At 41.0% G+C, this 21702-nt stretch overlaps 1 protein-coding gene across 4 annotated transcripts in view; it reads right to left on the bottom strand.

The window, feature by feature from the left end:
- Positions 1-20451, bottom strand: part of LOC121871463 (kelch-like protein 17) — a 70865-nt gene extending 50414 nt beyond the window's left edge. For all 4 annotated transcript variants that reach the window (XM_042373800.1, XM_042373802.1, XM_042373801.1 and 1 more), the window contains exons 1-2: positions 20372-20451; positions 1962-3098 (exon numbers count right to left, since the gene is read on the bottom strand). In XM_042373800.1, the coding sequence (XP_042229734.1) occupies positions 1962-2096 (135 nt within the window). In that variant the 5' untranslated portion in view covers positions 2097-3098; positions 20372-20451. The remainder of the gene's footprint in view (positions 1-1961; positions 3099-20371) is intronic.
- Positions 20452-21702: the final 1251 nt, after the last annotated feature.

Below are 21702 nucleotides of genomic sequence, written 5' to 3'. Positions count from 1 at the left end.
AGCTTGGCAACTCCACCCCCATTTAGTTACCAGACACCACCACCACCACAGCTGCCCCATAAAGCGTTCACTAATGGCTATGAGAATCGAATCATTTTCTCATTAATTTTCACCCTGTCGTTGTACACCAGATATATCGATATATATTTGTTGTTCTAAAATCTCTTATTATGAATTGTGACATCAGCGCTTGTCTTTGTTTTGTTCTTGTTCGCAAATGAATGAGTTGCCGCTTTGTTTACTTTATCAAAACACACACACACACTACAGGTCAAGTGTGTGTGTGTGTGTGTGTGTGTCAGTAGTGAGTGTCTATTCACCACAACAACATGTACACAACCCACCAAGTGTGAGTCACATAACAAGTCTAGCTAGAGAAAATAAATAAGAAACAAAAAAACTTTGTCCCAGCACCCCATCTATCTGCCTTAGCCTGACGAGGGATGTAGGAAGGTCGTGATGGAAGAAGTTAGACAGAGACACAGTTCCCATTACTCTGAAGAACCTTGTGGCGGTGTTCTTGGAGGTTACTGGAGCTGGAGGCCAAGTTATTCTCTAATTTTGTTCCCTTGTTTGTTTCGTTCACGACTTATGCCTGTCAGGTCTCAAGATGGAATGCACCAGCAGTCCTCTTTCCTCCACAAGAATGACCACATTTTATTTCACCCGGCTAAAGTTATTAATTTTTATTGCTATCCAACACAACTCTCCTCTACGACGTTAACTTGTTTGTTTGTTGAACCAGGAGTAAGAGCATGAATTAAAACCTCAAGGGGCCATATAGCGTTATGTCATCTGTGTTTGTCTGTTTCACTTCCGTACAGAAAGATTTATGTCACAAGTGCAGGGTGTGAGGATGGCGTCTTGTCTTCATCACTGTATTCCTGCCTCGCCCAACTCCCTTCAACTTGGACTGTCCAGTTGTGGAAATTTTAACTTTTTGTCCTTAATTTCTGTAAAAGTTGTTGTATCACAGAGTCACTTTAACTGCGAAACCTATTTTAAATTTCGGTCTCTGTGGTAATTTTCATCTTAACTCCAATCTGCACTAATGACACTCCCTGATACACCTTACTAACCATGCGTTATTAAAATGCAAAGTTTCTCATCACAACCTACAACCACGACAGCAAGTCTCAAGTTGATGATCGACTTTCCACTAGCCTTCACTCAATTGTCAAACCCTTGTAGCGCTTCTGTCACGTGCTTTAAGAAGATATTGAAGACTTTGAGTGACAGATGACAGACTCGCCTGACACCAACCCACGAGTGAAACCTGTCAAGACTCTGGTGAGCCAAGAGTCTCTGATGACGTGTCTAAGACAGCTTGGATGAAGTGTGCTGCAGCTCAAGCTTGGGTGACGTGTACTACAGCTCAAGCTTCCTGCCACACACGACCAAAAGCTCCTCTTGTTTTTTAAAGTGCACCAAGATGTTACTCAAGGGTTACTGAGCACTGCAGTATCTCTCACTCAACTAAGGGAGATTAAAGAATTAGGTACCTCCCCCCTCACACAGGCACGTTTACACAACACTCCTCTCTTCTCGCCGACGCTGTAGTGTGTTTACAGACACTCTAAGTAGGATCTTGGTGGAGATAAAAATAAGGGGAAGTGGAGGCATGATACTAAAGGTGGACAATACAGTATGGGTGTAGTGGAGTTCTCACGAGTAGTAGTAGTAGTAATAAATGATAATACGGTACATCAGAATGTCTACCACCATAGAGCTGATTTTTTTTACGCCATTACTCGACCACATAACAACCTGTACAATAATTGAACAGTTCCTTAACACACCTGTATGAAAGTGTACTAACCTTACACGAGACACAACAGGACCATCTTGGAGCAGACAACAATGAAGAGACGTTCCAGGAATTCTTAGTCTCAAGCGTGGAGAGGATGTGTTCCTGACTGTTAAATGAACACAATAACATCACTTAAATGACGACTACTGACCTGGGTGTTCATCCTGAGCTTGTTCATGGCCTGGAGGGCGGTGGAGGCGTGGTCGGGCGTGCAGTGGAAGTGGTGGGTGAGGGGTTGTGTGGGCGTACCGGCGGGCGTGCCGGGTGTGCCCACCTCCACGCTCATCCTGCTGGGCGTGGGTGAGTGGGCCAGAGTGAGGGGGAGTGACAGGGAAGGAATGGCGAAGGTGTGGGGGGAGAAAGATGGAAGAGAGAGAAAGGAAGCGTGGGCGTGAATAATTACGGACGGGGAGTAATAGCCGAGGACAGGAATGGGCGTCTGTGGGCGTGACTAAAGGAGAAGAACGTCAACGAGTCTGCAGGAGGGATAGCGGGAGAGTGGAGATCGAGGTCTACAGCCACAGGAGGTCGGCCAAGTCACCTCACATCACAGTAGACACCAATAGGATACTTGGTGTCGATCGAGTGAGCTTTGGTGGTCGACTTCGTTTAATAACTGATGATGTAATGGCGTCGAATACCTCAGGCTGTTGATAAAGACGTCGAATATTTAGTGATGTTATTTCTTCTTCCTTGATACTTGATACACGTTCAGTACTTGATGCTAAACTAATAGATAAACTTACGTATTTTATCTGACCTCTCACTGATACCAAGTCTTCTACAATTTCACTTTTTTATATATAATTATTCAAAGTTTACCAAATAAATTACTACGTTTCTTAGCGAGGCAAAATTTAAGGCCTCATATATATAATAATAAAATTCACTCTTAAATAACCTTTAACACCGGGGGAACAAATTCTCGCTAATTCTAACTAATTCTCTCAAAAAAGTATCTGAATCTGTTCACAAATAATTACCCTTTTCAGAGTTCGGGTTAATAGTTAATATATTTCAAACACATTTTTCTTCCATCAACAATTTCATGTATATAAAAATCGTATTGTTTCTTTTTTTAGGTTTATATAATTTATTTCTATATAAATTCTTTCTTTCTATCACTATATAATACACTATTTATTTCCTTCTTTCAGTCGTGTGTTAATTTTTTTACTTTAATTTCTTGACGTGTAAAGTTATTCCTTTCTCTTCTCTTCTCGTGTTCACCTCCGCGTCTGAAGAACATGAAGAACTAAGCCAGGGTTGTTTTCTATTATTAGTGTTCCTGTGTGGAAGAGAGAACACATGAACAGTTAGTTAGAGCTAATAATAATAATAATAATAATAATAACAATAACAATAACAAAAACAACAACAATAATAATAAAATCAGTAACAATAACAATAATGATAAAAATAATAATAATAATTGTCTGTGTATCTTCAACAAAACACACACACACACACACCCACCCACCCTACAAATCATCACCTTGTCTCCCCCTCCTAATCACCTACCTCCCCCTCTCCCCACCACTACCACATCCCCCTCTCCTCACCACCTCCTCCTCCCCCCACCCCCAACCTCTTCCCCAACACAACACACAGAATACCAAAACAAAACCAATCTCATATACAAGGTCGGTACACTCCCCTGTGCCTCACCACTACCCACAACACGATACAATATTCACGAAAAAATAAATTAAGAATCGAAATGAAGAAATTTTAGGATCACCTGAAGATTAGACACCCTAGCTTATTATCACTTAACTAACACGAATATAAAACAATGTTGATTCAATTATTTACACCCCAAAAGTTTGTGACACGACTAAATTGTGTGTGTGTGTGTGTGTGTGTGTGTATAGTCTGTATGATCATTACTGTACACTAACTACACACACATACACACACACCAACACACACACCTTAAATTCCTGAAGCACATCTGAAATTACCTGACGCACACACTTGAAATTCCTGATGCATACACACCTGAAATTCCTGACGCACACACCTGAAATTCCTGATGCACACCCCTGAAATTCCTGATGCACACACCTGAAATTCCTGATGCACACACCTGAAATTCCTGATGCGTACACACCTGAAATTCAAGACCCACACACACATGAAATTCCTGACACACAAACACACACCTGAAATTCTTGACTCAGACCTGAAATTACCTGACGCACACACCTGAAATTCCTGATCAGGTTCTTGCATTGGACATTCTTAGTATCTTTCCTCAGATATGTTAGTAAGTACACGTACGTACATACATGGATACACAGAAACGCACAAACACAAAAACGTACACACAAACGTAAAAAACGTACATGCAAATATACAAACGCATCCGAACGAAAGCCTTTAAAAATAGACAACAAAATCATTCATATTGTCACTGGTTGAAAGTTATTTTTTTATAGCTTGTTGGACATACATACATACATACAATACACACACACATACATACATACATACACAATCATTCATACATACATACATAGACGAAAACCGACACAAGAGGGTTCAAAATATAGATGTGGCTAAAAATAGGACCAAATCCTTGAGGCTAGCATCAATCACTAGGAGAAAGGGGGTCAGTGATGGCTAGTCTCTCCCTCTCTCCTTCCTTCGTCTTCTCTTTTCTCTTATCCTCCTCCTCCTCCCTACTTTACTCCTATACCTCTACTCACTCCCTTCACTCTCCCTCCCTCCTCTCTTCTACTTCATTCTCTCTTCTTCCCTCCACCTCATCCATCCTTCTTCCCCCTCTTCTCCTCCATCTCACCTTTTCCCTCCTCCTTTATTCTTCTATTTTATACTTTACTTCCCCCCCCCCACTATCCTCCTCCACGTCCCCATCCTCTTCCTCCTTTCTTTCCTCTATCCCTCCAATCCTCTCCTCCACTTCACCCTTTCCTCCGTGTTCTCTTCTATCTAACCTTTCCTTCCCTTTCTTCTCTCCACCTCCCCTACCCCTCCTTCCTCTCCTCCATCTCGCTCTACCTCACCCTTCCCTCCTTACTCTCCCTCCACCTCACCTTCCCTCCTCACTCCCCCTCCACCTCACCTTCCTTCCTTCCCTCCTAGACATAATCAAGCCAACAGCCTCATTAAACCTGGCCAGACTCATCTTGGCCACGTCATCACAGGTTTAATAAACTTATAATAAACCAGTTTTATGCCTCACTGCCTCACCTACACAAGGAACTCGCTCTATTAAACCTTCCCCCTGCTCTCTCTCTCTCTCTCTCTCTCTCTCTCTCTCTCGATTCCTAGCACCACACACGAATACATGCTCCAATTCAAGACACTCACAAGGTTCTAAGTTATATGTATCTTCTCTATATTGACGCGAAAATGTATCTTATTGGCTCACTAACATATGGAATCAATATTTAAGCAATGTTATGTTCGGTTTTAAAATATTCGGCGGCATCTTGGTGACAAAATTCATAGTTTACCAATAATATGAAACCAAGGAGCCTCGCAACACTGAATTATTCCTCAAGGAGCCACATGCCACTGAATATTAACCAAGGATATGCACACACCACTGAATACTAACCAAGATGCCATGTACGACTGAAAAATCTCAAACATACAACTGAAGTGTGATACTAATAATAATAATAATAATAATAATACACGTAAAATATTGATAAGTAGATAGAATTACCAGAAAATGCAGACGAAAAACCAAAATGGAAAAAAAATAATGTAAATGAGAATAAATAAAAATAAAAACCACTTAAATGTTAATAAAATTTTAAATAAAATGCATATTAAAAACCCAGTGATGCAAAAACAAATAAAAACGATAATTAAATAAAAACAAAATAAAACGCAAATAAAAACACAATCGTAAATAAAACACATTTAAAACACCAAAACAAACAACAACTACCCAGGAAACATTTTACATATCACAAAGACAAAAATATCAATGACCCCAATTTTTTTTTCACACAATATCGGAGACTTTTTTCATTCTTTCATTTTTTTCTACGATGGTAAGGCTTTTTTATATTGTGTTGACATTTTTTCCTTCTTTCTTTCACTTGTCTCTGCGATGTTTTAAATTTCTTAGAAGGGCGACTCACAATAGCGTCCCGTGTGTGTGTGTGTGTGTGTATGTGTGTATGTATGTATGTATGTATGTATGACCGACAATGACTGACTGAACTGTATGTGTGCAAAATTAGAACCTACCTCAAGCTCATAGACACACTGAGAGACTTGAAATTATCTCCCCCAAAGAGACACTCGACCTCTAAGAGTCTCGTGACACGACACGCGGGTCATGACGTCATATTATTGACTCACCTCCCCCCCGCCCCCCTCACCCCTTCCTCCTGGCCGTCAGTGAGTTGCCAAGTCTGGGAATTTACGCCAGATATAGTTGCCAGGTAGTCACTTTTTGTCTGCCAGCTGCCACACCTAGACAAGGCTAGACAACTTGCAGTGCTCGTGCGACAGACGGGAAAGATTCGGATTTTCTTTCATTGATTCCTAAGCGTATCTAAAGTTTGGGGAATTAGGATCCAGCTTATTTCACCTCGAAGATTAAACGCACGCTAACCTAACCTAACCAAACTTAATCTATCTTCACCTAATTAACCTAAACTGACCTAATCCAGCCTAATCCTCCTCCCACCAGGTAGCGTCTGGGTGTTAATCATCAGGTGAAATAAGCTGGGGAAATAATCTTCAGGTATCCGAGAATTCAATTACTACCTCCTTCAACCTACGACACGAAGATGACAGCCAAAATGGTGTCCAATTAGTACTGAGACTCTACCTCTGTGTGTGTGTGTGTGTGCGCGCGCGTGTAACTCATAGGTGACCTTCACACAACTGTATACTGTATATATAAATATTAACATGTATTTGTCAGTCATATTTTGGGCGGGGGTGACCTCCATCTATGACTGGTTTATTTATGTTCAGATCCATACATGGCAGCGGGTGTTGGAAAGATGACGTCACTAGAGGACTAGTTACCCAGAGAAGCGGGACATAATATCGTTTAACCCTTTGAGGACGATGGTTTAATTTTAAGGGTTGTGATTTAACCCAGAGGACATTATTTGACCCCTTTGAGGACGATGGTTTAACCGTTTGATGACCGTGTTTTAACCCATTGATGACCATGTTTTAACCCTCCATGACTCAAAGGGTTATAGCACTATTATATTCTTATGTCAATAAATAAAAAATCATATTCATCCAAATTCTTATCAGTAATAAATCACCATTAATGGAAAAGGACACATCGAGTTCTTGCAAAAAATACCTAATATTTTTTTTCTTTCGATATCTTATCATTCTTATTCTGGAGGAACTAGATTTACATTTTGATAGTGGCCATGTATCTCTCATAAGGTTTAATATAATCACAGCAACACCCCCACCGCTTGCTGTCATCTGTAACTGCTGTGAAGGTGTCAACACTACAGAACCCTACATTAAGGTTTCCGAACTTTCCGCCACACAGATATAACATTAAAATCTTTCTGCTTTTAGTTTTCTTTTCAGCTATAACAAAAAATAAAATTACAAAACGTATAATAAAGACTAACCCAGGTAGGTGCATCCCCTGACACAGCTCACATCGGTATATCACATTTAACTTGGGAATTTTTAAAATAGGAGACATTTACCACACACCTGACGCGCCCCGAGTGACCCCCACTCACTAGATATTATCCCCTAAACTCTTTCAAATTACCCATTACGGCAACATAAATCATCGTAATTGTCAATATGGAGGACCAGAAGTGATAAAATCCGGCAGCAGGAGGAAGAAAACTTAGCGTAATATTCCTGGGAATTTTGAGATGCGTTCATACTATCGGGGTAAATGACGACCACCCCGCCAGATCAAGTGTTGCCATCTATCCGCGTCACCCAACACAACTCAAACACACCACGAGAAATATACCACCAACCACTCGTCAAAAATGTATATATCAACTTTACAGGCGAGCATTTTAGCGAGTTGTAATAATAGACAAAGAATGATTGTATTTGTGATGAGTGTAGGAGAGGAGAGCTTATGTGAGGCGACGAATTTGGCAGCATCATCACGTACCGCCTCAGTGACTGATCAGGGATTCTCTACTTCACAGGGGAGGAGGAAGGTTGGTCGCGGCTGTTCTAGGATTGGAACTCTTTTTTTTTTCTTCTACAATCTACAATATACTTCACTGCTCTTTGGTCTATTGTATGTATCACTGCCTTCCCGGAGAGGAGTTTTAGTGGCGCTCGATTGGGTCTTTTGAGAACACATTTTGTTTTATTGATATGACCCATAAACATACCAAGATATTGATGGTAAGGTCTTTCGGAAGATTGTGTCGATGTTGGAACACACCCCTCCCCCATTCTCCACAGGTAGTGTTAGGGTATTCATTCATGTAAAATGGGTTAGCTAAATTTCACGTGATTACTGATGACTGCAATTTTGGCTTGAAGGTGATAATAGGTTACGTCCTGCCATAATTAGAGGCGAAAAAACTTAAAATTATTAGTTTTTTAAATATGGGGTAAATAGCTGCACATAGGCCCATTGCAGCTCATAAAATAAAATAATAACCTAAGCTATAACGCTAAAATTATTATTATTGTTGTTAATAGTAGTAGTAATAGCAGTAGACATGTTTTATTAATTTATATCGACGAGAATATTTATACCAATAGCTACAGTCTCAAGAATCAGGCCACTAATTTTCGGCTTTTAAGAAAAATAAGTTGAATAGTGAGCAAAAAGTCTAAGGAAGTATACCATCACATTTCACATACCTACACTACATTTTCTTTCTCCATAACAAACACACACACACACACACTCTCTCTCTCTTTTTTTTATTTAAACAGTTGATTACATGGGGATCACTGACAAGGTTCTGACTTAATCACATGATAACTGGATTCAAGGACAATGTGGGTAAAAACTCACTCTCTCTCTCTCTCTCTCTCCCTTGTGTGGCATAAAATTTTCTTGCAACTTCATAAAAAAATACATGGAGTGCGATTTTTTTTATATACTAAAAATATTATTGATCTCACTCGATTTTTATTATCGTAAAAGCAAGAACAAAATACTAATGCCAAATACCAATTACTGTCGGTGAGTAAATAGTGTGAAGTACATGAGAGAGAGAGAGAGAGAGAGAGAGAGAGAGAGAGACCCACCCCAGCATACTAAACAGCCACCGTCTAATGCTACGTCTACCCCCCCTCCTTCCCCCTCTCCCTCACACACTAAAAAACCTCCCCATTTCTTCCCCGTAATTCCCTACCACCACCATCTCAGTGACTGTCCTTTACACTAACCAATAAAGGAACCTCTAAGAATAAAAGGAAATACAAACACATGATTCATTGCATTTGTATTTTCAGTCAAAAAAACTCACATATATACATACGCACATAAAAATACATACACACAAATACACGTGCATATATGAGAAAACACATGCACATATTGACGCAAGCATGACAAAATACACAAGCACGCACACACACACACACACAAACACCATCAGATATAACGTGTCTGCTGCACTGGAGGGGGGGGGGAAGCCTCTATCTTTCTAAAAGGCCATGTTGGCTTTTCCCGCGCGTCAACGAACCTTCCTTGAATAAAAGTTTAATTTGGCTACTGGCCCTTGAGTTACGCGTACCAAGTAACAGTTGGGCGAATGTCAGCGCCTCCAAGGGATTTTTTTTTTATTCACGTAAAAATTGATTGAATATTGAAAATAGCGAAGATCAATGACGAAACAGTGTATATTTTGTTAAGAAATTGTTACGATATTGAAAACACCTCACAGGAAAATTATTATTATTATTATTGTATTTATTATTATGCTTCGGTAAGTGTAGTGAAATTTCATAACCTAACTTAACCGTAAATTTAAAAAAGTTACCCAGACAATGACATACATTTTCTATAATTATTTTCATAGACTAAAGTACTATAGAGGCTGTGACTGCTAAACACAATATACAGGTGGCAGTAGTATAGTATAGTAACCATGTAAAATGAGCTAGGATACACCGTGCACCTGTCTGGGGAAGAAGACAGGGTTAAATAGGGCCACAAGTTCCTTTGTATATTAATTAGTAATGTCATCGCCTGGTGGTGGGGACGCGCGTGGCTCCCTGACTGCATACGATAATTATTCCTGGTATCGTAACTAAAGATGAGAGAATGCACCTTCCTGACTTAACACCTTTGAGAACTAAGACATATAACTCAAACCATTGTACTTATTATTTTAGTTTTAGTTGACGTTAACCAGTTACGTGTATTCTTACGTCTTCACTTACGAGAAATATTCAACATGCGAACCTCTGTGAATCTGGACCCCCTGACCCGCTGTATATATTAATGGCGTGCGTCAGCCTCCTGGAGCCATTGTATCTCCATTATCATCATCATCATCCTGGAGGGTGTAGTAGCGTGTTGTGGGTATATTATGATGTGCCCTCACTTAATGCTAATATTGGTATTCCCAGGATGTACTACTCCCATACTTATCTCCCTTAGAATGATACACTACTACTCGCATATTTTTTCCTAAGCTGTACTACTCGTGTATTTTTTCCCCAGGATGTATTACTCACATTTTTTCCTGGGATGTATTACTCACATTCTTTCCTAGGATGTATTACTCACATTTTTTCCTAGAATGTAATACTCAACTATTTATTCCCAGGATGTCCTCCCTACCAAGTTATATATTCCCAGGACGTTCTACCCATAAGTTCTTTAATACTACGGAAAAAAACCCGAAGAACTGATATGGAAGTTACACAAAGAGATGGCGGTAGAGAGAAAGAGACGAATGGACGGACAGAGATATACAGACAGAGTGAGAGAATCAACACCCGTAGACAGCTGGGCAAACGGGATCAAAAGGAGACGGGAAAGAGGGAGAGGGGGGGGGGTTAGATGACAATAGAAGGGCAGAATCACAAGATGAGGAAACTTCCTTACACATATCATATCTCTTTTCTTTTCTCTTTAATTTCTACTTTTTTCTTCTGATTAAATAAGAAAAGTATTAAGGGGAGAGAGAGAGAGAGAGAGAGAGAGAGAGAGAGAGAGAGAGAGAGAGAGAGAGAGAGAGAGAGAGAGAGAGGGGTGGGAGGACAATGCACACCAAAGCCGGAGTTAAAGTGGTCTGGCCATGACTTGCGTACCACAGCCTTCACAGCACCCCAGCACAGCACCCCAGCAGAGCGAGCACAGCATCACAGCATAGCGAGCACAGCACCCCAGCAGAGCGAGCACTGCATCACAGCACACCAGCACAGCCTTCACAACATCCCAGCATAGCGAGCACAGCACCCCAGCAGAGCGAGCACAGCATCACAGCACACCAGCACAGCCTTCACAACATCCCAGCACAGCGTTTTCAGCACACCACTCACTCTCACAGCACATTACCCCTTCTGAAGTAACTATTATATGGAGTAGAACCTTTATTGAGAGAGAGAGAGAGAGAGAGAAATACAAAGAGAATGAAGGAAAAACAGAGAAAGAAGACTGAAATAAAAAAATATATATATAAAAGAAAAGGAAAGAAGGAAAAATAAATAAAGAAGGAAAAACTGAAAGAATAGGAGACAAAAAGAAATAAAAAAGAAAGATAAAAAATAAAACGAAAGAAGAAAAAAGAATAGGATACAGTGAATTAAATAAATACAAAGAAATACATATAAAAAGGAAGGAAGGAAAAGGAAGGAAAGAGAGAGAAAGAGAAACCACCCAGTCACAGTGTACACGTGTCCACCCTCAGTGTCCGAGAATGACAACCACTCTCCCTGCCTCCCTGCCTCACTCTTCGATCATGGGATTAAGCCCGGGGAAAAGAAGGGAGATGGCAGAGAGGGAGAAATGGGAAAAAGGAAGGGAGGAAGGGAAGGAAAGTGAAACAAGAAGGGAGGAAAGGAGGCAGAAAGGAAGGAAGGGGAGAGACAGAAAGGAAAGAAGGGGAGAGACAGGAAGGAAGGGGAGAGAGAGGAAAGTGAAACAAGGAGGGAAGAACAGAAAGGGAGAGAGAGACAGGAAGAGGTTATAAGTGTGAGAGGGAGTGGAGAGGAAACAGAAAAGGATTAAGAAGATAAGTGCAATGAAAGGAGGAGAAAGGGTGGAGGAATACAAGAGATGAGTGGGGAGAGGGGGAGAAGTAATGAAGGAAAGGAGGAGGGGAAGAAAGGAGGAAGGGGGAGGGAGGAGGGAAAGAAGGAATGGAGGAGGAGGAGGAAGAGGGAGAGAGGGGGTGCAAGAGAGAGGGGGAAGAGGAACAGTGGGAGAGAGATGATGCAAGAGGAAGAGAAGAGGAAGGAGAGAATAAAGAAAGATAAAGAGAAAAAAAAAATATAAAAGTTGTAAATGATATACATACAAAAATTCCTATACTGTCCTGACAAATGTAATAAAACTATGTGCATAAGCTGGTAACAAAACGACGGCCTCTCCACCAATTCTGAATTAAATAAATACAGATGAAAGTATTTGATACACAGTCCCCCTCACCTCCCTGTGCTAAAAGTCCCAGCCAAATTTCACAACAACAAAATATCTCGATTCATTTTCACTCACTGTTGGTACATAGAAAATAGTAAAACAAAAGTGGAATCAAAATAGCCGCATTTTCGCCATTTACACTGAAATAAACAAAATAGCCTATAATTTCCTTGTTTTTAAAGTTAACATGCTAATTTAACAAGGTATTAACATTACCAAAAAATTTCTTTAAAGTTACTAATCTTGGTAATTTTTAAAGACATCAACACTACACGAGAATTTTAACAATTCAATAACATGGTAAAATTTAAAAGGCAATAACACTTAAAAAAATTATTAGCATTATAATTCTAAAGTAGTGGTATTTAACCCTACTAAAATTTTAGGGTTTATTAACATGGGCATTTTAAAAGGTGTAAATTGTGAACATTTTTATACAGGTTAAAATACGATTATTATTTAATTTTTCAACGGGAACTTTTACAAAATTCCTTAGGGGAAGGGGAAGAGAGGAAGAGGAGGGAGAATGGAGAGGGGAGGAAGAGGTGGGGAGATAATGTAGAGGGAAGGAGTTGAAAGGGGGAAAAAAGAGAAGAAGGAAATAATAGAAGAGGATTGAAAAAGAAGAGATTGAAAAGGAAGGGAAGGAGATAAGAGGGAGAGAGATAGAGAAAATGAAAACTGGTACACAGAACAGATGACAAGTTAATTAAAAGGGAGCAGAGAAAGTGTGAATAACTGTAAAGTGGAGAAGCGAATGAAAGAGAAGGGGCGACAGAGCGTGATAACTCGAGGGAGAGGGAAGGTAGGGAGAAGGGAGAGAGACAGAGAGGGAGAGAAGATGAATGGGTAAGAGTACTTGAATATCCATAGACTAATCGAGTATATCTTCTGAGTGTGTGTGTGAGGAGGAGAAGGGAGATAAAGGTTAAATGGGAAGAGAAGGAGAGGGAAAATGAGGAAGAGGAGGAGAGAAGGGAAGGAGAGGGAGAGGAGAGGGAGGAGGAGGAGACAGACGCACACACACACACACTATATACAACACCCTCCACAGTTTCCAAGGTAAGATAACAATGAAAAACAAAGACAGTACAATAATTACAAACGCATTAAACATTTCGACAATTAAACACAGCATAAAGAATCTATTGAACGAATCATAAAGGGAAATTTGATTATTAACACAACACTACAAAGGAATTTTTCACAAAGTTACGAGCAAAGGAATTTCTTAATACTTAATAACACTGAAAACTTTTAAAAGAATTAACACAGGAATTTTTAAAGGTGATCTCAGAGTAAAGTATCATAATACGTGAGAAAGAGAAAGAGATAAAGAGAGAGAGATAAGGAGAGAGAGATGTAGAGATATATAAAGAGAGACAGATAAACTGGCAATAAACGAAAACTTAATTAACAGGGAACAGATAAAGTATGGATAATTGCAAAACAAATACAGAATGAAAGATGAGGGTTGAGATACTGAAGATAACTTGATGGGTATACGAAAGAGGGGAGGAGAGAGAGAGAGAGAGAGAGAGAGAGAGAGAGAGAGAGAGAGAGAGAGAGAGAGAGAGAGAGAGAGAGAGAGAGAGAGAGAGAGAGAGAGAACTTCAAACCCCATTGAGTGACGGAGGAATCTGATCAGGTATCATCAAAGAAGTGAGGGAGAGAAGAGGGGGTAAGAGTAGGTAAGAGAGGGGAGAGAGGGTAAGAGGAGGGAAGAGGAGGTAAGAGGAGGGGGTAGGAAGATGGGGGGTAAAAGGGAAGTAAAGGGTGATAAAAGGTATAAGAAGAGAAGGAAAGGGAGTGAAGAGGAAAAGATAATGAGGAGAGAAAAGTGTTGAAGGAGAGTGGTCAAAGGAGAGTAGTGAAAGTGTGGACAGTGAGAGGGAGAGTGGTGAGAGGAAGGGCAGTAACGGGGACAGCGATGAAAGGGAGGGAAGTGAAAGGGAGAGTAGCGGGTGGGAGAGCAATGAAAGGAAGGGCGGTGAAAGGGAGAGTAATGAAAGGGAGAGCAAGGTTTAAGAAAGAGCGTGAAAGTAAGAGGAGTGTAAAGAGAAAGTGATGAATGGCGGCGAGAGAGAGAGAGAGAGAGAGAGAGAGAGAGAGAGAGAGAGAGAGAGAGAGAGAGAGAGAGAGAGAGAGAGAGAGAGTTCTTTATAACGCTGTTCAAATAGAATGAGAGGGTAAATATGGATGATGATAATGACAGAGGGAAGGACAGTGACAAAGAGGAGAAGAAGAAGAAGGAGGAGGCGAAGAAGGAGGAGGCGGAGGAAGAGAAAGCATAAAAAAATAAATAGAAAATAATTCAAATTTCAATAATCCCTCCACTACACACACACATATATATATACACACACACACACACACACACACCTCTCGATTAAGACCAACAAAATAGTTCACTAACCAATTACATTCCCTGGATCTATGACATCATAAATACCACGACCAATAACCATCCATGATGATAATCTCATCGTTTATACAACCAATAGCATTTAGCCTTTAATAGACTCGTTACACCTGCAGCCAATCAGAGGACGCACCCCTAAACCTGTCCAAATAAACAAGACAACACATTGGCGCTTTCAAATCCTCGTCACGTAAACAACACCCAATCATGAAAGAGTAATCAGAAACTCCTCCCATAAACAGAGTCGTCAGAAAACCTGCAGCCAATCAAATACATGTTTTCAAAAACTCGTTATATAGAGTCAGCTATCAGAATTCGTGGATTCAGCTACTCACCTAACCTCCCCACCAGTAATAAAACGACACCTGCGACCACCAACACACTCAAACACACACTCTCCTCCCTGTAACCAACACACCTCCCCTGTAACCAACACACCTCCTCCTGTAACCAACACACTCTCCTCCCTGTAACCAACACACTCCTCCCTGTATCCAACACACTACCTCTCCTGTAACCACACACCTCCTGTATATTTTAGGATCACCTGAAGATTAGACACCCTAACACTATACCTGGTGGGGAGGGGAAGGGTTAGGTATTTTGGTCAGATTAAGTTAGGTTAGATTAGGCTGGATTACTCTCCTCCCTTCTTTCCTCCCTCACCCTCCTTCCTGACTCTCATCACCCTCCTCACCCTCCCCACTCATCTTCTCACCTCCACCTTCTCCCTCACTCATCTTCCTCACCCCCTCACTCATCACCCCACACTTCTCCTCACCATCACCCACCTCACCCTCCTTTTCTCACCCTCCACCTCCTCCCCTCACTCTCATCGTCCCTCTACCCCCCTCACTTCCGCTCCTTCCTGGCCCTCTTCCCCCTCCCTCTCATCATCCCCCACCCTCCCTTCTCTCTCCAGGAATAGAGAATGGACTGACCTACCACAAAGAGACCATCAATCGACGTACACAAACCCCTGTCTAAATCAAAATGAGTTCGCGGTGGGTTATATTAAGACGGACACACACACACACACACACACACACACACACACACACACACACACACACACCACACACAAACACCAGGAGGAAGAAGGAGGAAGGAACGTGGGAAGAGTGAGGCATGTCTGACGAGGAGTAGAGGCGGAGGAGTAGTAAGAGGGAGAAGATAGAAGGAGTAATAGGAAGGAAGGAGGGGAGTAGGGAGAAGTTGGAGGTAAGAGGTGGAAGTAGTAGAAGGAGGAAGGAAGAAGGAGAAGTAGGAGGAGGGGAAGAAGAAGGAGTAAGAGGAGGAAGAACTAGTACTAAGAGAGATGAGAAGAAGTAGGAGAAGGGAGGAAGAGGGAGAAGTAGGAGGAGGGAGAGAAGGAGGAAGAAGGACACGTTTGAGGAAGGAGTAACAGCCACAAACACCACCAGGAAGCTTCTTAATGGAACTTGTTCAGGATCTTGAAGGAGTAGAGGAGGAAGAGAGGGACGGAGTGGGGGAGGAGGTGTAGGAGGAAGGGAGTGACAGAGTGAGAGGGAGGAAGAAGATGACAGTGGGGAGGAGGAGGAGAATATGGTTGAAAGAGGAAGGAGGAGGAAAGGTGGGGGGAAGATAAGAAGAGAGGAAGGAGGAAGAGGAGGAGAATGAGGAAGAAGAGGAAGAGAAGAGGGAGGAAGAATAGCGAACAAACACACATAACCTTCATGTTATCTGCCAGGTTGTGTCCTTAAGCCAGTGGTGGTGACAAAGAGACATATGTATCTATCTCTATCTCTCCGTGGTGTATCTCTCTTGTCTCTCACCCCCCTCTCTCTTGTTTCTCTTTTCTATAACACTTTCTTTGTCTCTCTCTCTGTATCTCTCACTCTCTCCTGTCTCACTTTCTATATCTCTCTCACTCTCTCCTGTCTCACTTTCTATTTCTCTCTCACTCTCTCCTATCTCACTTTCTGCTGCGAAGGAGAAAACAAAAAATAGTAAAATGAAAGAAAGAGAACGAAGAAAAGTGAAAGAACGTGAAGAAAGAAGAAAGAGAGAGAGAGAGAGAGAGAGAGAGACAGAGAGAGAGAGAGAGAGAGAGAGAGAGAGAGAGAGAGAGAGAGAAACAGGTCGGTGTTGGCGTATAATTACGTATAATTGTTGGCGTCTTATAAGGGGTAAGCCGCCAACACCACCTCCCTGTCCCCTTCATCACTGTCTTAAAGTGTGTCTCAGGTAGGGTGACGGTACGTGTGTGTGTGTGTGTGTGTGTGTGTGTGTGTGTGTGTCAATCTATTTCAGTATTTCTCTCATGTGATCTAATTCTATCTCCCTGTCTCTCTTCCCAACTCTCTTTCCCTTCCTCTCTCTTATCACCTTTCATACTAATTCTCTTTCTAATCAATTTCGTCTACCTCTCTCTCTCTCTGCTCCTCAGTATACACGTCTCTTTCTCTACTTTAAACTAAAATTGTGGTAGAGTTAAAAATAAAATCCTCCGGCACCTGAGTTCTTTAACATGATCAAAAACACAAATTCTATCGATGAATGGATAGATGGATGGCTGGATGGATGGCTGGATGGATGGCTGGATGGCTGGATGGCTGGATGGATGGATGGATAGATGGATGGCTGGATGGAGAATTAAACAGGGGGTTCCTAATCTTCATGACATTCGTATTTTCTTATATAACAATAATACCGTAACATGTACCATCCTAAATTAAAACACTGAAAAAATAATTTTCTCCATAACCCACACAAAATATTAATAATACTAGTAATTACAGCAAATCACGAAAACGTATATGAACACCAATAATAATAATAATAATAATAGTAGTAGTAGTAAAAACACAACACTCTACTACTACTAATAATAATAATAAAAATAATAATAATAATAATAATAATAATAAATAATTACTACCACCACCAATAATAGTAATAACATTCAAACAGCATAATCATTATATACAAAAGACGTAGCCTACAGCCAAGCTCCCTAAACTCTGAGATTCCTATAAAAATTATTACGTTAAATATCCCCCCCACCCCCCCGTATTAGTGAACACCAGAGACGACTTTACACACCACCACAACCCAGACTCAACCCTCACCCCCTCCCCCTCAAACTAGAAATTTTACCGTAATATAATCTTTCAGGCTCCGACTTCCCATTCCTTCAATTAATACTTCCATGGGGTAAAATAATGTACTATACACACTATATAATAACGCCTCGGTGTGTGGTGCAATAGAGACAACGTGGTGGTCGGCACTACAACTCAACTGCCTTCACTTCCGCCGCAGTCAACTTAGGTACCCATTTAAAGCTGGGTGGACTGGGAGTGCCTCGACATCGAACCAACGACCCTTAGGACAGGAGGCGTGTGCTGTATCCTCCACTCATATCACCTCGCCCCTAACAACATGAATGAAGTCAATATCGAACTGAGACTCGGCCGTAAATCGAGGTATCGTTTATCCTCCAATTACAGGGGAAGAAAATATCTACCTTACGAACCAATGAGAATCCAGACAATTAATTCAATGTTTACGCGTCAAGTGTAAGGTAAAATGAAGTGGTGCTAAGTCAAGGAGCAACAGACAGTGGCAACAGGCAGGGAGCACCACTAATGCCCCGCGTCACTAGAATCAATGACACTAAATTGGCGGCGCCTTGAGTGGCCCTAGGGGTGAGTGACCGCCATCCTCACCTCTGTCTAGCGAGTTTAGGCTTGTTAGTGACTCATACTCCTACCTCGTGAGAGAGAGAGAGAGAGAGAGAGAGAGAGAGAGAACCCGACACTACCTATACACGAGTGGCAGGTGAGGTACGCACTTCCTCACACGTCAAGTTCAATGTCCTCTTCTACCCCTACACCTGTTGACGCCCACACCTGGCTATAGTATACAGACCACAACTTGCTGACTAACCTAACCTTGATCCACTCTCGCTCCATTATTGATCCACCCCTATAATAGCCTAACCTTGACTTTCCCTTGTAATAACCTCACGTTGATCCACCATTACCTTAACCTTGATCCACTCTTACCCTAACATTAACCTTCCCCTTGCAGTAACCTAACTTTGATCACTCTTACCTTAACCCTGATAACCCTAACACCAATCCACCCTTATCCTAACCCTGATCCATCCTCACCCTAACCTTAATCCAACCTTATCTTAACTTTTATCCACCCTTACTTAACCACGATTCCCCCTTACCCTGATGAATCTTTACCATGAAATTAAGAATGGGTCCCATTGGCCTGTCGACCCGTGAGAGGCGGTACGGATACAGCATACTGCACACGTGGAAGCAGTGGGGCCAACCATACCCTCTGCCGCCACTCTTATCATTTCACTAATTTGAACCTAATCATTATTTTCCCTAACCTAACCTTAATCAATCCTTCCTTACCCTAACCTTGATCCATCCTTACTCTAATCTATCCTTACCAATCTAACCGTTATCCATCATTCCCCAAACCTAACTTTAACATAACTCTACCCCATCGTAATTAAACCTTAACTTAACTACCATAACCTAAATTAAACATAACAATCGTAATTAAATTTAACCTTAACATAACTATCGTAACCTAATATAACCTCGACCTAACTAACCTAATCTAACTTTGAACTAATTTCCCCTAACCTATCCCAATATCACCAACCTACCTTAAACTAACCCTAGTGTTGCTAACCTATAACTTAACAGTATGCTGACATGCACATACTGGAGCTGGTGGGATTATGAAATACTATACGTTGGGAAATTGTCTGGTAAGAATATGCCCACGGGGGAAATTGTCTGGTAAGAATATGCCCACGGGGGAAATTGTCTGGTAAGAATATGCCCAGTGGGGAACTTGTCTGGTAGGAATTTGCCCACTGGGGAATTGTCTAGTTGAAATATGCTCATTGGGAAAAACGTCTGGAAGAGCTACGTCAAATTAGGTATGAAAATATTTGCCAATACACAAGAATATCACACTAAGTTTTAATTTTTCTTCTCACTCAAGCAGCGAGAAATAAACTCTTTAAATATCAAACACTGTAGTAAAGTTTACCATACGAACCATCACCACCACAATCAACACAAACACAACTTTCATATATGGCGAAAACCTAACACTAAATTATCTTTGTTGATTTGTGATAGAAATTAACACAAGCTAAATAAGTAAGGAAGGATTTTACACACAAATATTGAGATTCTCATTAAAGCGACTCGCTCATAATGAAGCCTATCTCACTTTATTACGGAACAATAGTAACTTCTTCAACTCCTATTTCTACCTAAACACTCGTATTTCATTAATGTTGCCCTAAGACAAGAGTTGGGGGAAAGACTCCACGTTTTCAATATTCTATTCCGCAAAAAAGTACAGTGAAACCCCTTGATTCATATCTCCAAAGGCTTTGACACTTGATGCAAGTCAACTGAAATTTAAATGACTGGACAGCAATGCCCAACGTGTCTACTGTTCAAACCCTTTAAAACACTACCGGCCTTCCTGCCTTACAAATACCGTATAACTAATTATTTTATACCATCAAAAATATGTAAGACAATGTAAAGGGGAACAACCTTACCTGCCTTTAGAGCTTAATTTGGGTCAAGTCAGCCATGAGAGAGACAGGAGCGTCCGTTCGTCTCTCATCCACACCAAAACACACACTGAGCCAGCCGACACACCCCGAGTCCCCGACCCGACACATGGGCACACCCCCGCTGCCAGACACACGAGTTTGCACGCACGAACGCACACCCAGACACAAGCACAGACGCAACACACACACACACACACACACATGATCGCTACGTTGTGATACTGGGAGTGTGTTGGTGTGTCTACAGTCGTGAATGTTATTCTTCCTATAACTTACAGACGCGAGCGAATTTTTTCACTAATACTTCTTCTCTCACTCTCATCCTCATGTATTACGTCAAGGTGATTAGTGTCGTTATGAAAAATATCCAGGCCAGTGTGTGTGTGTGTGTGTGTGTGTGTGTGTGTGTGTGTGTGTGTGTGTGTCAAAGGAAGAGATGAAAGAGAGACGGTAGAGTAACAAGATACTTCCGCTATATTACATCAAAATAATTACACTCTTCGGAATAATTGTGATGATAATCCCTCAAAACAACAAGAAATTAAGATGAAGATTATTACGAGCTATACATCACCAGAATTATTATTATTTTTGAAAGTCTTTAACATACCACTCTAGCTTACAGCGAGAATACGCAACGTTCCAGCAATGATTCTCTTACACTTCAGCATAGAAAAAACAATCACATTCTTGTATTTTTTCAAGTGAAGGGAATAATAAATTAACAAAGATTACAGACATATTAACAATAGAGGAAAGAGTTAATTTAATATTCATAATATACGGAAAGCCAGATGTTACACACCGATTAGTTGCTAAATAATTCAATCGACAACACACAGGCATATGGGTGGTGTAGAGAGGCGAACGGCGGCGTCTGGTTGCCTAATCCACTATGGTGACAACTGTGGCGGAGTATATTTGCATCTCAATACGTGCGAAATAAAAAACAAAATTAGTTTCTCACTTATGCAAATTTCCCTCGTGTTTTTTTTTAAGCCTATACTATTATCATTCATATTTTGGAGACTTTTTGTACATTTACAGTGACAAAGACGTGTTTATTATTTAGCATAAGGGTCAAATTAAACCAGCCAATTAGTACCGCCATTCGTAAATACATACCTGTTGTGTCTGGTCAACAGGGAACCACTTAAATCAAATTAGTGATCTTTGTAAACGAGTTATTTTAAACCAACATAAAAACAATCAATAGTCGAGTCACTAGTGAGTCTACCAGGTCCTTATAGTGAGTCACCAAGTCCTAATATAGTGACTCCACGTTTTGAATCTTTGTTTATCGAGGTATTATG

Source organism: Homarus americanus, unplaced genomic scaffold (assembly GCF_018991925.1).
Source record: "Homarus americanus isolate GMGI-L3 unplaced genomic scaffold, GMGI_Hamer_2.0 scaffold45698, whole genome shotgun sequence".
NCBI classification, from domain to species: domain Eukaryota; kingdom Metazoa; phylum Arthropoda; class Malacostraca; order Decapoda; family Nephropidae; genus Homarus; species Homarus americanus.
This window is presented reverse-complemented; position numbering and strand designations above follow the sequence as displayed.